We start from the raw sequence: 11,863 nt of genomic DNA, 5'->3' as shown, positions 1-11,863 counted from the left end.
TTTTAGCAGAATATATTTATCCTGAACTCTATTGATCACCTTTTAAATATTTCCCACTGTTGTTCTGTCTCTTTGTCTGTCAATTTTATTTCCAGTTTACCTTCCCTAGTTCTACTCTCATCCCCATAAAATTAGCTTTTTTCCAATCGCTTACTTTGGTTTTTGTCTTACTTATGTCTTTCTTAATCATTATTTTAAATGTCATTATGTTATGTTCGCTATTGCCCAGATGTTCCCCTATGCTTACTTCTCTTATCTGCTCTGGTTCATTTCCCATTACTAGATCCAGCAGTGATTGCTCTCTTGTTGGGCTTCTTATGTACTTAGTAAGAAAGGAGTCTTGCACACATTATAAAAACTGCATTCTCTTTTCCCCTTTCCCTACCTCTTCTTGCCAGTTTATTTGGGGATAGATCCAAAGATGTGCGGGTTAGGATGATTGGCTATGATAAAAATTGACCCTTAGTGTTAGGGGGGATTAAATACGTGGGGTTATGGGGATAGGGTGGGATATGTGTTGGTGTAGGGGTTACGGGGATCGGGTGGGATATGTGTTGGTGCAGGCTCGATGGGCCGAAATGGCCTCTATCTGCACTGTGGGGTTTCTGTGATTCTGTGAGTTGAAATCTCCCATGATTATTATTCTATGCCTTTTACTCATTTCATAAATTTGCCTACATATTTCTTCCTCCATTTCCCTTCCACTATTAGTTGGTCTGTAGAATACCTCTATTAGTGTGATCAATCCCTTCTTATCCTTTATCTCAATCCAAATGGATTCTGTTTCTATCTTAATGTTAGTTATGTCCTTTTTTTCTATTGCCATTATGTCATCTCTAAATAGTTCAGTTACCCCACCCACTTCTTCCTTCCCTATCCTTTCTAAATATGTTATATCCTGCAATATTTAAGTGCCAATCCTATTCTTTATTAAACCATGTTTCAGTTATCCCTACTACATCGGATTCCTTGCCTCCAGAGGGGCCTTTACTCAGTATATACTTTGTACTGAGATAAGAACATAAGAACTAGGAGCAGGAGTAGGCCATTCGGCCCCTCGAGCCTGCTCCACCATTCAATAAGATCATGGCTGATCTGATCTTGGCCTCAACGCCACTTTCCCGCTCTCTCCCCATAACCCTTCACTCCACTGTAGTTCAAAAATCTGTCTATCTCCACCTTGAATATATTCAATGACCCAGCCTCCTTTGGGGTAGAGAATTCCAAAGATTCACGACCCTCTGAGAGAAGAAATTCCTCCTCATCTCCGTTTTAAATGGGCGACCCCTTATTCTGAAATTATGCCCCCTAGTTCTAGATTCCCCCACGAGGGAAAACATCCTCCCTGCATCTACCCTGTCAAGTTCCCTCTGTATCTTATATGTTTCAATAAGATCACCTCTCATTCTTCTAAACTTCAATGAGTATAGGCCCAACCTGCTCAACCTTCCCTCATAAGGGAACCCCTTCATCTCAGGAATCAACCTCGTGAACCTTCTCTGAACTGCCTCCAATGCAAGTACATCCCTCCTTAAATAAGGAGACCAAAACTGTACGCAGTACTCCAGGTGTGGTCTCACCAATACCCTGTACAGTTGTAGTAAGACTTCCCTACTTTTATACTCCATCCCCCTTTGCAATAAAGGTCAACATTCCATTTGCCTTCCTAATTACTTGCTGTACCTGCATGCTAACTTTTTGTGTTTCATGTACGAGGACACCAAGATCCCTCTGTACCACAGCATTCTGTAGTCTCTCTCCATTTAAGTGCACAGTTATATCTTGGAACCCTGTAAACTGGTTGCACTGTAAGTAATGCACAGTATGGTCATCAGATTAAATGAATGATTGTGCACCAATAAACGTTATAGTTCCATTGACTTTCTCCTCCTGATTTAACGAAATGTTCATATTTGAAAACCTTTTACCACACGCGTGTGCAACACATGCACACAGACACATACATAGACACAGGTCAAGGTGTTAACAGGCTGTACCTGTGTAGAATGCAGTTGGAGGTGAGAGCATTAATCAGGTAAATGAGCTGCGAGGTGAAAGTGATGTGGAGATAATTAATAAACTGCCCTCAGAATGAGTAACCAGCAATATCTTGATAGTCCAATGAAGAGGAAAAAGGTCACATTGTTGACCCTGAACATTGACCTTTCCCCATCCCACAGAGGGCTACTTAACTGAGTGAGGTTAAGCTCAGACACCCGCACAATGAGCAGCACCATGAGTCTGTCCCAGACGGTGACACAGTCCCAGACGGTGAGTCTGTCCAGAGAAAATTGTGTGTTGAAACTTATGGTAAAAACTGTGGAGGGAAGAGAGACAGAGAAAGAAAGAGAGAGAGTGAGAGAGACAGATAGAGAGAGAGACAGAGAGAGAGAGAACCAAGAGGGAGAGAGCACTGGGTCTGTAAGAGAGAGAGAGAGAGAGAGCACTGGGTCTGTGAGAGAGCGAGAGAGCCCTGGGTCTGTGTGAGAGAGGGAGAGCCCTGGGTCTGTGTGAGACAGGGAGAGCCCTGGGTCTGTGTGTGAGAGAGAGAGAGAGAGAGAGAGAGAGAGCCCTGTGTCTGTGTGAGAGAGGGAGAGCCCTGGGTCTGTGAGAGAGCGAGAGAGCACTGGGTCTGTGAGAGAGCGAGAGAGCCCTGGGTCTGTGTGAGACAGGGAGAGAGAGAGAGCCCTGGGTCTGTGTGTGAGAGAGAGAGAGAGAGCACTGGTTCTGTGAGAGAGCAAGAGAGCACTGGGTCTGTGTGAGACAGGGAGAGCCCTGGGTCTGTGTGAGAGAGGGAGAGAGAGAGAGAGAGAGCACTGGGTCTGTGAGAGAGCAAGAGAGCCCTGGGTCTGTGAGAGAGCGAGAGAGCCCTGGGTCTGTGTGTGAGAGAGAGAGAGAGAGAGCGAGAGCCCTGGGTCTGTGTGTGAGAGGGAGAGCCCTGGGTCTGTGTGAGACAGGGAGAGCCCTGGGTCTGTGTGTGAGAGGGAGAGCCCTGGGTCTGTGTGAGACAGGGAGAGCCCTGGGTCTGTGTGTGAGAGAGAGAGAGAGAGAGAGAGAGCCCTGGGTCTGTGTGAGAGAGAGAGAGAGAGAGAGAGAGCCCTGGGTCTGTGTGAGAGAGGGAGAGCCCTGGGTGTGTGTGAGACAGGGAGAGCCCTGGGTCTGTGTGTGAGAGAGAGAGAGAGAGAGAGAGAGCCCTGGGTCTGTGTGAGAGAGAGAGAGAGAGAGAAAGAGAGCCCTGGGTCTGTGTGTGAGAGAGAGAGAGAGAGAGAGAGAGAGAGCCCTGGGTCTGTGTGAGAGAGGGAGAGCCCTGGGTCTGTGTGAGACAGGGAGAGCCCTGGGTCTGTGTGAGAGAGAGAGAGAGAGAGAGAGCCCTGGGTCTGTGTGAGAGAGAGAGAGAGACAGATAGAGAGAGAGACAGAGAGAGAGAGAACCAAGAGGGAGAGAGCACTGGGTCTGTAAGAGAGAGAGAGAGAGGGAGAGCCCTGTGTCTGTGTGTGTGAGAGAGAGAGGGAGGGCCCTGGGTCTGTGTGAGACAGGGAGAGCCCTGGGTCTGTGAGAGAGAGAGAGAGAGGGAGAGCCTTGTGTCTGTGTGTGTGTGAGAGAGAGAGAGAGAGAGAGTGAGAGAGAGAGAGAGCGCCCTGGGTCTGTGTGTGTGTGAGAGAGAGAGAGAGAGGGAGGGCCCTGGGTCTGTGAGAGAGAGAGAGAGAGCCCTGGGTCTGTGTGTGAGAGAGAGAGAGAGAGAGAGAGAGCCCTGGGTCTGTGTGTGTGAGAGAGAGAGAGAGAGAGAGACCCCTGGGTCTGTGTGTGTGAGAGAGAGAGAGAGAGCCCTGGGTCTGTGTGAGAGAGAGACAGAGAGAGAGAGAGAGTGAGAGAGAGAAAGAGAGAGAGAGCCCTGGGTCTGTGTGAGAGAGAGAGAGAGAGAGAGAGAGTGAGAGAAAGAGAGAGAGAGCCCTGGGTCTGTGAGAGAGAGAGAGAGAGAGAGAGAGCCCTGGGTCTGTGAGCGAGAGAGAGAGAGAGAGAGAGAGAGCGAGCGCCCTGGGTCTGTGTGTGTGAGAGAGAGAGAGAGAGAGAGAGAGAGCGAGCCCTGGGTCTGAGAGAGAGAGAGAGAGAGAGAGAGTGAGAGAGAGAAAGAGAAAGAGAGAGAGCCCTGGGTCTGTGAGCGAGAGAGAGAGAGAGAGAGAGAGAGAGAGTGAACCCTGGGTGTGTGTGTGTGAGAGAGAGAGCGTCCTGGGTCTGAGAGAGAGAGAGAGAGAGAGAGTGAGAGAGAGAGAGAAAGAGAGAGAGCCCTGGGTCTGAGAGAGAGAGAGAGAGAGAGAGAGAGCCCCGGGTCTGAGGGAGAGAGAGAGAGAGAGAGAGAGAGAGAGCGCGCCCCGGGTCTGTGTGAGAGAGAGAGAGAGAGAGAGAGAGAGAGAGCCCTGGGTCTGTGAGCGAGAGAGAGAGAGAGAGAGAGTGAGAGAGAGAGAACCCTGGGTCTGTGTGTGTGAGAGAGAGAGAGAGAGAAAGAGAGAGCCCTGGGTCTGTGAGAGAGAGAGAGAAAGAGAGAGAGCCCTGGGTCTGAGAGAGAGAGTGAGAGAGAGAGAGAAAGAGAGAGAGCCCCGGGTCTGTGAGAGAGAGAGAGAGAACCCTGGGTCTGTGAGAGAGAGAGAGAGAGAGAGCCCTGGGTCTGTGTGAGAGAGAGAGAGAGAGAGGGAGAGCCCCAGGTCTGAGAGAGAGAGAGAGAGAGAGAGAGAGAGTGCCCCGGGTCTGTGAGAGAGAGAGAGAGAGAGAGAGAGAGAGCCCTGGGTCTGTGAGAGAGAGAGAGAGAGCCCTGGGTCTGTGTGTGTGTGTGTGTGAGAGAGAGAGAGCCCTGGGTCTGTGAGAGAGAGAGAGAGAGAGAGAGAGAGAGAGAAGGAGAGCCCTGGGTCTGTGAGAGAGAGGGAGAGCCCCAGGATGTGAGAGATAGAGAGAGCGAGAGAGAGAGCCCCGGGTCTGAGAGAGAGAGAGAGAGAGAGAGCCCCGGGTCTGTGAGAGAGAGAGAGAGAGAGAGAGAGAGCCCCGGGTCTGTGAGAGAGAGAGAGAGCACTGGGTCTGTGTGTGTGTGTGTGTGTGAGAGAGAGAGAGAGAGAGAGAGCCCTGGGTCTGTGAGAGAGAGAGAGGGAGAGCCCTGGGTCTGTGAGAGAGAGAGGGAGAGCCCTGGGTCTGTGAGAGAGAGAGAGAGAGAGAGAGAGAGAGAGCCCTGGGTCTGTGAGAGAGAGAGGGAGAGCCCTGGGTCTGTGAGAGAGAGAGAGCCCTGGGTCTGTGAGAGAGATCTGCATAGGACTCATAACGCCCATATACAAAAGTGGGGACAAAGTCGACCCAAATAACTATCGAGGCATCTGTGTAAACAGTAACCTGGGGAAGGTATTCTGTAGTATCATAAACAAAAGACTTATAAACTTCCTTGAGGAGCACAATGTCTTGAGTAAAAGCCAAATTGGATTCCTGCCAAACTACAGAACATCAGATCATATCTTCACCCTACAGACCCTAATTGACAAACACGTTCATCAAAACAAAAGCAAAATCTACGCATGCTTTATAGATTTCCAGAAGGCTTTCGATTCCATCTGGCACGACGGTTTATTCCTGAAACTTATCGAAAGCGGGGTAGGGGGAAAAACATATGATGCAATTAAATCAATGTATACAAACAACAAATGTGCAGTTAAAATTGGAGACAAACAAACAAAATACTTCCCACAGGGGCGGGGGGTGACGCAGGGCTCGCCCATCTCACCGACACTCTTTAATATTTACATAAATGAATTGGCAAAACTACTTGAACAATCTACAGCACCTGGCCTCACCCTATATGAATCCAAGGTTAAATTCCTCCTCTATGCAGATGACTTGGTTCTGCTGTCACCAACTAAGGAGGGTCTACAGCAGAACCTGGATCTGCTGGAGTCGTTCTGCCAGACCTGGGCCCTGACAATAAATCCCCAAAAAACCAAAGTCCTTGTTTTCCGGCAAAGATCCAGACATCAGGGACCCAAAATAAATTTCACACTAGGAACAACCAAAATTGAACAAACCACTAACTACACATACTTGGGCTTAAAAATCAGTTCTACGGGAAATTTTCATCTGGCTGTGAATGAACTGAAAGAGAAAGCAAGAAGGGCTTTCTATGTCATTAAAAAATCAATCCAAATAGAAATCCCAATTAGCATTTGGCTCAAATTTTTTTAATCAGTAATTGAACCAATTGCACTCTATGGCAGTGAGGTGTGGGGACCGCTAACACAACAAGAATTTGCAAAATGGGACAAACACCCAATTGAGATCCTACATGCAGAATTCTGTAAAAGTATCCTCCGGACTCAAAGGAAAACCGTAAACAATGCATGCAGGGCAGAACTAGGCCAATATCCATTAATAATCACTATCCAAAAAAGAGCCACCAAATTTTGGAAACACCTAGAAATGAGCAACCCCCAATGCTATCATTATGAAGCCCATAAATGCCAAGAGAGGACCATAAAGAAGAATACCCTCAGTCAACTAGTCCTGGGACTCAGTGAAGTTACTAATAACACTACTAACAATAACCAGCCCCAGGACAGTGACAGCGTAACACAAAGAATTCGACCCAACACAATCGTCGCTAAGCAAAAGGAAAAATATCTGTCATATTGGACAGAAACAACAAAAACCCAAAGCAAACTCAATTGCTACTTGGCCCTAAACAAACAATACAACATGGCTGATTACCTGACCATGGTAAAGGATAGCAAACTGAGAAAAACCTTGACAATGTACAGACTTAGTGAACATAGCCTGGCGATCGAAAAAGGTAGACACAGGCAGACCCGGCTACCAAGAGAGGACAGGATATGCTCTCACTGCAGTCAGGGAGTGGTGGAGACAGAGATGCACTTCCTCACAGCTTGTAGAAAATATCAGGGCATAAGGGAGAATTTCTACCCAAAATTCACAAAAATATGCCCGGAATTCAGAAATTTGAATGACGACCAACAACTCCCATACCTACTAGGGGAAGAGAGAAATTGTGTAACCTTAGCGGCACACTATGTTACAGCTTGCCATAAACAGAGGGACAACCACTAAATATAAGAAGAGTATATACAAATTATATGAATGTATATTTATACACTCAGGGATATATCTGTTTATACACTGTATGGATAGATCTGTATTTTTGTGTACAACCATGAATGTTTTTCGATGCTTTGGCGACATAAGATGTACCTTGTCATGCCAATAAAGCGATTTGAATTGAATTGAATTGAATTGAGAGAGAGAGAGGGAGAGAGAGCCCTGGGTCTGAGAGAGAGAGAGAGAGAGAGAGAGAGATAGAGGGAGAGCCCTGGGTCTGTGAGAGAGAGAGAGAGCCCTGGGTCTGAGAGAGAGAGAGAGAGAGAGAGAGGGAGAGCCCTGGGTCTGTGAGAGAGAGAGAGAGCCCTGGGTCTGAGAGAGAGAGAGAGAGCCCTGGGTCTGTGAGAGAGAGAGAGAGAGAGAGAGAGAGCCCTGGGTCTGTGAGAGAGAGAGAGAGCCCTGGGTCTGAGAGAGAGAGAGAGAGAGAGCCCTGGGTCTGTGAGAGAGAGAGAGAGAGAGAGAGAGAGAGCCCTGGGTCTGTGTGAGAGAGAGAGAGAGAGCCCTGGGTCTGTGAGAGAGAGGGGGAGAGAGCCCTGGGTCTGAGAGAGAGAGAGAGAGAGAGAGAGGGAGAGCCCTGGGTCTGTGAGAGAGAGAGAGAGAGAGAGCCCTGGGTCTGTGAGAGAGAGAGAGAGAGAGAGAGAGAGAGAGAGCCCTGGGTCTGTGAGAGAGAGGGGGAGAGAGCCCTGGGTCTGAGAGAGAGAGAGAGAGAGAGGGAGAGCCCTGGGTCTGTGAGAGAGAGAGAGAGAGAGAGCCCTGGGTCTGTGTGAGAGAGAGAGAGAGAGAGAGAGAGCCCTGGGTCTGTGAGAGAGAGAGAGCCCTGGGTCTGTGAGAGAGAGGGGGAGAGAGCCCTGGGTCTGAGAGAGAGACCTATTACAAACTTCTTCAGTGTGGAATAGGGGGCAAAGTCTATGACCTTATTAAATCGATGTATCTGAAAAATAAATGCGGTGTCAAAATTGGAGACAAACACACCGGTTTCTTCACCCAGAGAAGAGGCGTCCGGCAGGGCTGCAATTTGAGCCCGACCCTGTTCAACATATACATAAATGAGTTAGCAGACATGCTGGAGCAAAGCGAGTCACCGGGTCTCTGTCTCCTAGATGGGGAAGTGAAATCCCTGTTTTATGCAGACGACCTGGTTCTGCTGTCTCCCACAGAACAAGGATTACAGCAACAATTAGACCTACTCGACAAATACTGCCAAAATTGGGCCCTGACAGTAAATCTAAAGAAAACCAACATCATGCTTTTTCAAAAAAGGCCCAGATGTCAGGAAAACAAATACCAGTTTACTCTCAGTGATACCATCATAGGACACACTATGAGCTACACTTACCTTGGTCTAACCATCACAGCATCAGGGAGCTTCAGCATAGCAGTGAATGCACTAAAAGAAAAAGCCCGAAGAGCCCTATATGCAATAAAAAGAAAATTCTACAACATCCAAATGCCAATCAAAATCTGGCTCAAAATATTTGACAGCATAATCCTGCCGATTGCGCTGTACGGTAGTGAAGTATGGGGCCCACTCAATCACCATAGCTACACTAAATGGGAAAAACACACAATAGAAGCCCTACATGCAGAATTTTGCCGAAGCATTCTTCGCACCCAAAGGAAAACACCAACAAATGCATGTAGAGCCGAACTAGGCAGATACCCACTGATAATAAACATCCAAAAACGAGCACTAAACTTTCTAAATCACCTCAAATCTAGTTCCCCAGACACCCTTCATTTTAATGCCCTCCAGACCCAAGAGCTGAACCCAGAAATGAGTCCCCTGAGTCAGCTGCTACTGAAATTAAGTACTCCTACTCAGCCGGACCCTGACCAGTCCCAGACCAACACTGCCCTCCAAACACCAATCCGAGTGAACCAAATCATTAAACAATGCAAAGAAACCTACCTGGAACATTGGAACAAAATAACCAAAAGCCAAAGCAGATTAGAATGTTACCGGGCCCTAAAAAGAGAATATAAACTGGCAGACTATCTCTCGACCATCAGAGACACAAAACAGAGACAGACCCTCACCAGGTACAGACTAAGCGACCACCAACTGGCAATTGAAAAAGGAAGATACAAGAAATCCTGGCAGCCTAGAGAGAATAGAATATGTGATCAGTGTCTGGCCGGCGAGGTTGAGACAGAGATGCACTTCCTCCTAAAATGCGAAAAATTCAACAAAACAAGAAACATATATTTTGACAAGCTCAGCCAAACAACCCCAGATTTCAAAGAATTGGATGACCTGTCAAAATTAAGATTAGCCCTGGGAGAAGGAGACAGACCATACCTTGGTGCCCAATATGTAACATGTCACAACCTGAGGAACAGTGAGGGACTAACGAGCACACCCATAGCATATATAAACATTAAGAATGTTTAAATCAATACCGAATGTACCCAACGACTGTTTAAAAATTAATACTGAATGTACCCGAGGGTCAATGACTGTTTAAATTAATATTGTCTGTACCCAACGAAGGTCAAAATTGTTTGACACTTACAGAATGTTGGAAAACTGTACTTTTGTTATGTAAGCTTTGGCAATATGGTTCCCTGTAAACTTTCATGCCAATAAAGCATTTGAATTGAATTGAATTGAATTGAGAGCCCTGGGTCTGAGAGAGAGAGAGAGAGAGAGAGAGAGAGCGCCCTGGGTCTGTGAGAGAGAGAGAGCCCTGGGTCTGAGAGAGAGAGAGAGAGAGAGAGAGAGAGAGAGAGAGAGAGAGCGCCCTGGGTCTGTGAGAGAGAGAGAGAGAGGGAGAGCCCTGGGTCTGTCACTCTCTCTTCGTCCTCTCTGTCTATTGTTCTGTGTCGTACTCTTACCTCCCTCTCTTTCTGTCCCTCTCTCTCATTCACTCTTTCTGTCCCTCTCTCTCATTCGTTCTCTCTTTCATTCTCTATTTCTCATTCTGTCTCTCGTTCTCTCTGTCGCTCTCTCCCTCTCTCTCTTTCCCAATTTCCAATGCTTCTGGCCCTTTCAGCAGCTGCAGGAATCTGCATTCTCTTTGCTACCAAGCCCGTTGCTTCGGTCAGAAGTAGGAATGACACTGGAAGTCGCCAAATGCAGGAACATGCTGCAGGGATTGAGTGGGGAATCAGACTGGGATCGGGCAGGGATCGAGCGATTCGTTTAATAACTTTGTGTGGCACCTTATCGAATGCCTTCTGAAAATCCAAATACACCACATCCACTGGTTCCCCCTTATCTATTCTGCTAGTTACAAACATAGAAACATAGAAGATAGGAGCAGGAGTCGGCCATTCGGCCCCTCGAGCCTGTTCCGCCATTCAATGAGATCATGGCTGATCATTCAAATTCAGCACCCTGTCCCTGCTTTCTCCCCATATCCCTTGATCCCTTTAGCCTTGAGAAATATATCCAACTCCTTCTTGAATATATTTAATGAATTGGCCTCTACTGCCTTCTGTGGTAGAGAATTCCACAGGTTCACCACTCTCTGGGTGAAGAAATTCCTCCTCATTTCTGTCCTAAATGCCTTACCGCTTATCCTTAGACTGTGACCCCTGGTTCTGGACTCCCCGACCATCGGGAACATCCTTCCTGCATCTAGTTTGTCTAGTCCTGTTAGAATTTTATAAGTTTCGATGAGATCCCCTCTCATTCTTCTAAACTCCAGTGAGTATAAGCCCAATCAATCCAATCTCTCTTCATACGTCATTCCTGCCATCCCAGGTATCAGCCTGGTGAATCTTCGCTGAACTCCTTCCATGGCAAGAACATCCTTCCTCAGAGAAGGCGACCAAAACTGCACACAATACTCAAGATGTGGTCTCACCAAGGCCCTGTACAACTGCAGCAAGACAGCCTTGTTCCTGTACTCAAACCCTCTCGCTACGAAGGCCAACAACCTCAAAAAACTCTAACAGATTTGTCAAACATGATTTCCCGTTCATAAATCCGTGTTGACTCTGCCCAATCCTATTATTATTTTCTAAGTGCCCTGTTACCACATCCTCAATAATAGATTCTAGCATTTTCCCTACTACTGATGTTAGGCTAAGTAACCTATATTTCCCCGTTTTCTCTCTCCATCCTTTCTTAAATAGTGGGGTTACATTTGCTACCTTCCAACCTGCGGGAATCATTCTCGAATCCATGGAATTTTGGAAAATGACAACCAATGCATCCAACTATCTCTATAGCCACCTCTTTCAAAACCCTAGGATGTAGGCCATCGGGTCCAGTGAATTTATCGGCTTTCAGTCCCATTAATTTCTCCAGTAGTTTTTTTTACTAATACTAATTTCTTTCCATTCCTCATTCTCGCTAGACCCTTGGTTCTCCACTATTTCTGGGAAGTTTTTTGCATCTTCTTCCGTGAAGATAGACACAAAGTATTTGTTTAATTTTTCTGGCATTTCCTTAGTCCCCATTATAATTTCTCCTGTCTCAGCCTGTAAGGGACCCACATTTACTTTCGCTAATCTTTTCCTTTTTACATACCTATAGAAGCTTTTACAGTCTATTTTTATGACTCTTGCTAGTTTACTCTTATATTTAATTTCCCTTTCTTTATCAATTTCTTGGTCCTCTTTTGCTGAATTCTAAAATCCTCCCACGAGGCTGACTACTCTTTTTGGCAACATTATAAGCCTCTTCCTTTGATCTAATACTATCTTTAACTTCTCTTGTTAGCCATAGTTGGACCACTTTTCCTGTGGGGGATTTTGTGCCTTAAAGGAATGTATA

The 11,863-nt window shown here is 46.8% G+C and overlaps 1 protein-coding gene across 2 annotated transcripts in view; it reads left to right on the top strand.

The window, feature by feature from the left end:
• The first annotated feature begins 2,183 nt into the window (after positions 1 to 2,183).
• The window catches only part of miox (myo-inositol oxygenase), a 33,325-nt gene continuing 23,645 nt past the window's right edge, over positions 2,184 to 11,863 (top strand). Inside the window, exon 1 of one of the 2 annotated variants that reach the window (XM_086010506.1) lies at positions 2,184 to 2,271. In XM_086010506.1, coding sequence (XP_085866632.1) covers positions 2,224 to 2,271 — 48 coding nt within the window. In that variant the 5' untranslated portion in view covers positions 2,184 to 2,223. The remainder of the gene's footprint in view (positions 2,272 to 11,863) is intronic. The other variant, XM_086010507.1, reaches the window with a different exon arrangement.

This window comes from Somniosus microcephalus, chromosome 17, assembly GCF_052327205.1.
Source record: "Somniosus microcephalus isolate GS21.2 chromosome 17, FLI_Smic_1.0, whole genome shotgun sequence".
In the NCBI taxonomy this organism is placed as follows: Eukaryota; Metazoa; Chordata; class Chondrichthyes; order Squaliformes; family Somniosidae; genus Somniosus; species Somniosus microcephalus.
The sequence above is the reverse complement of the archived record's forward strand: the minus strand, read 5'-3'. Positions and strand labels throughout refer to the sequence as shown.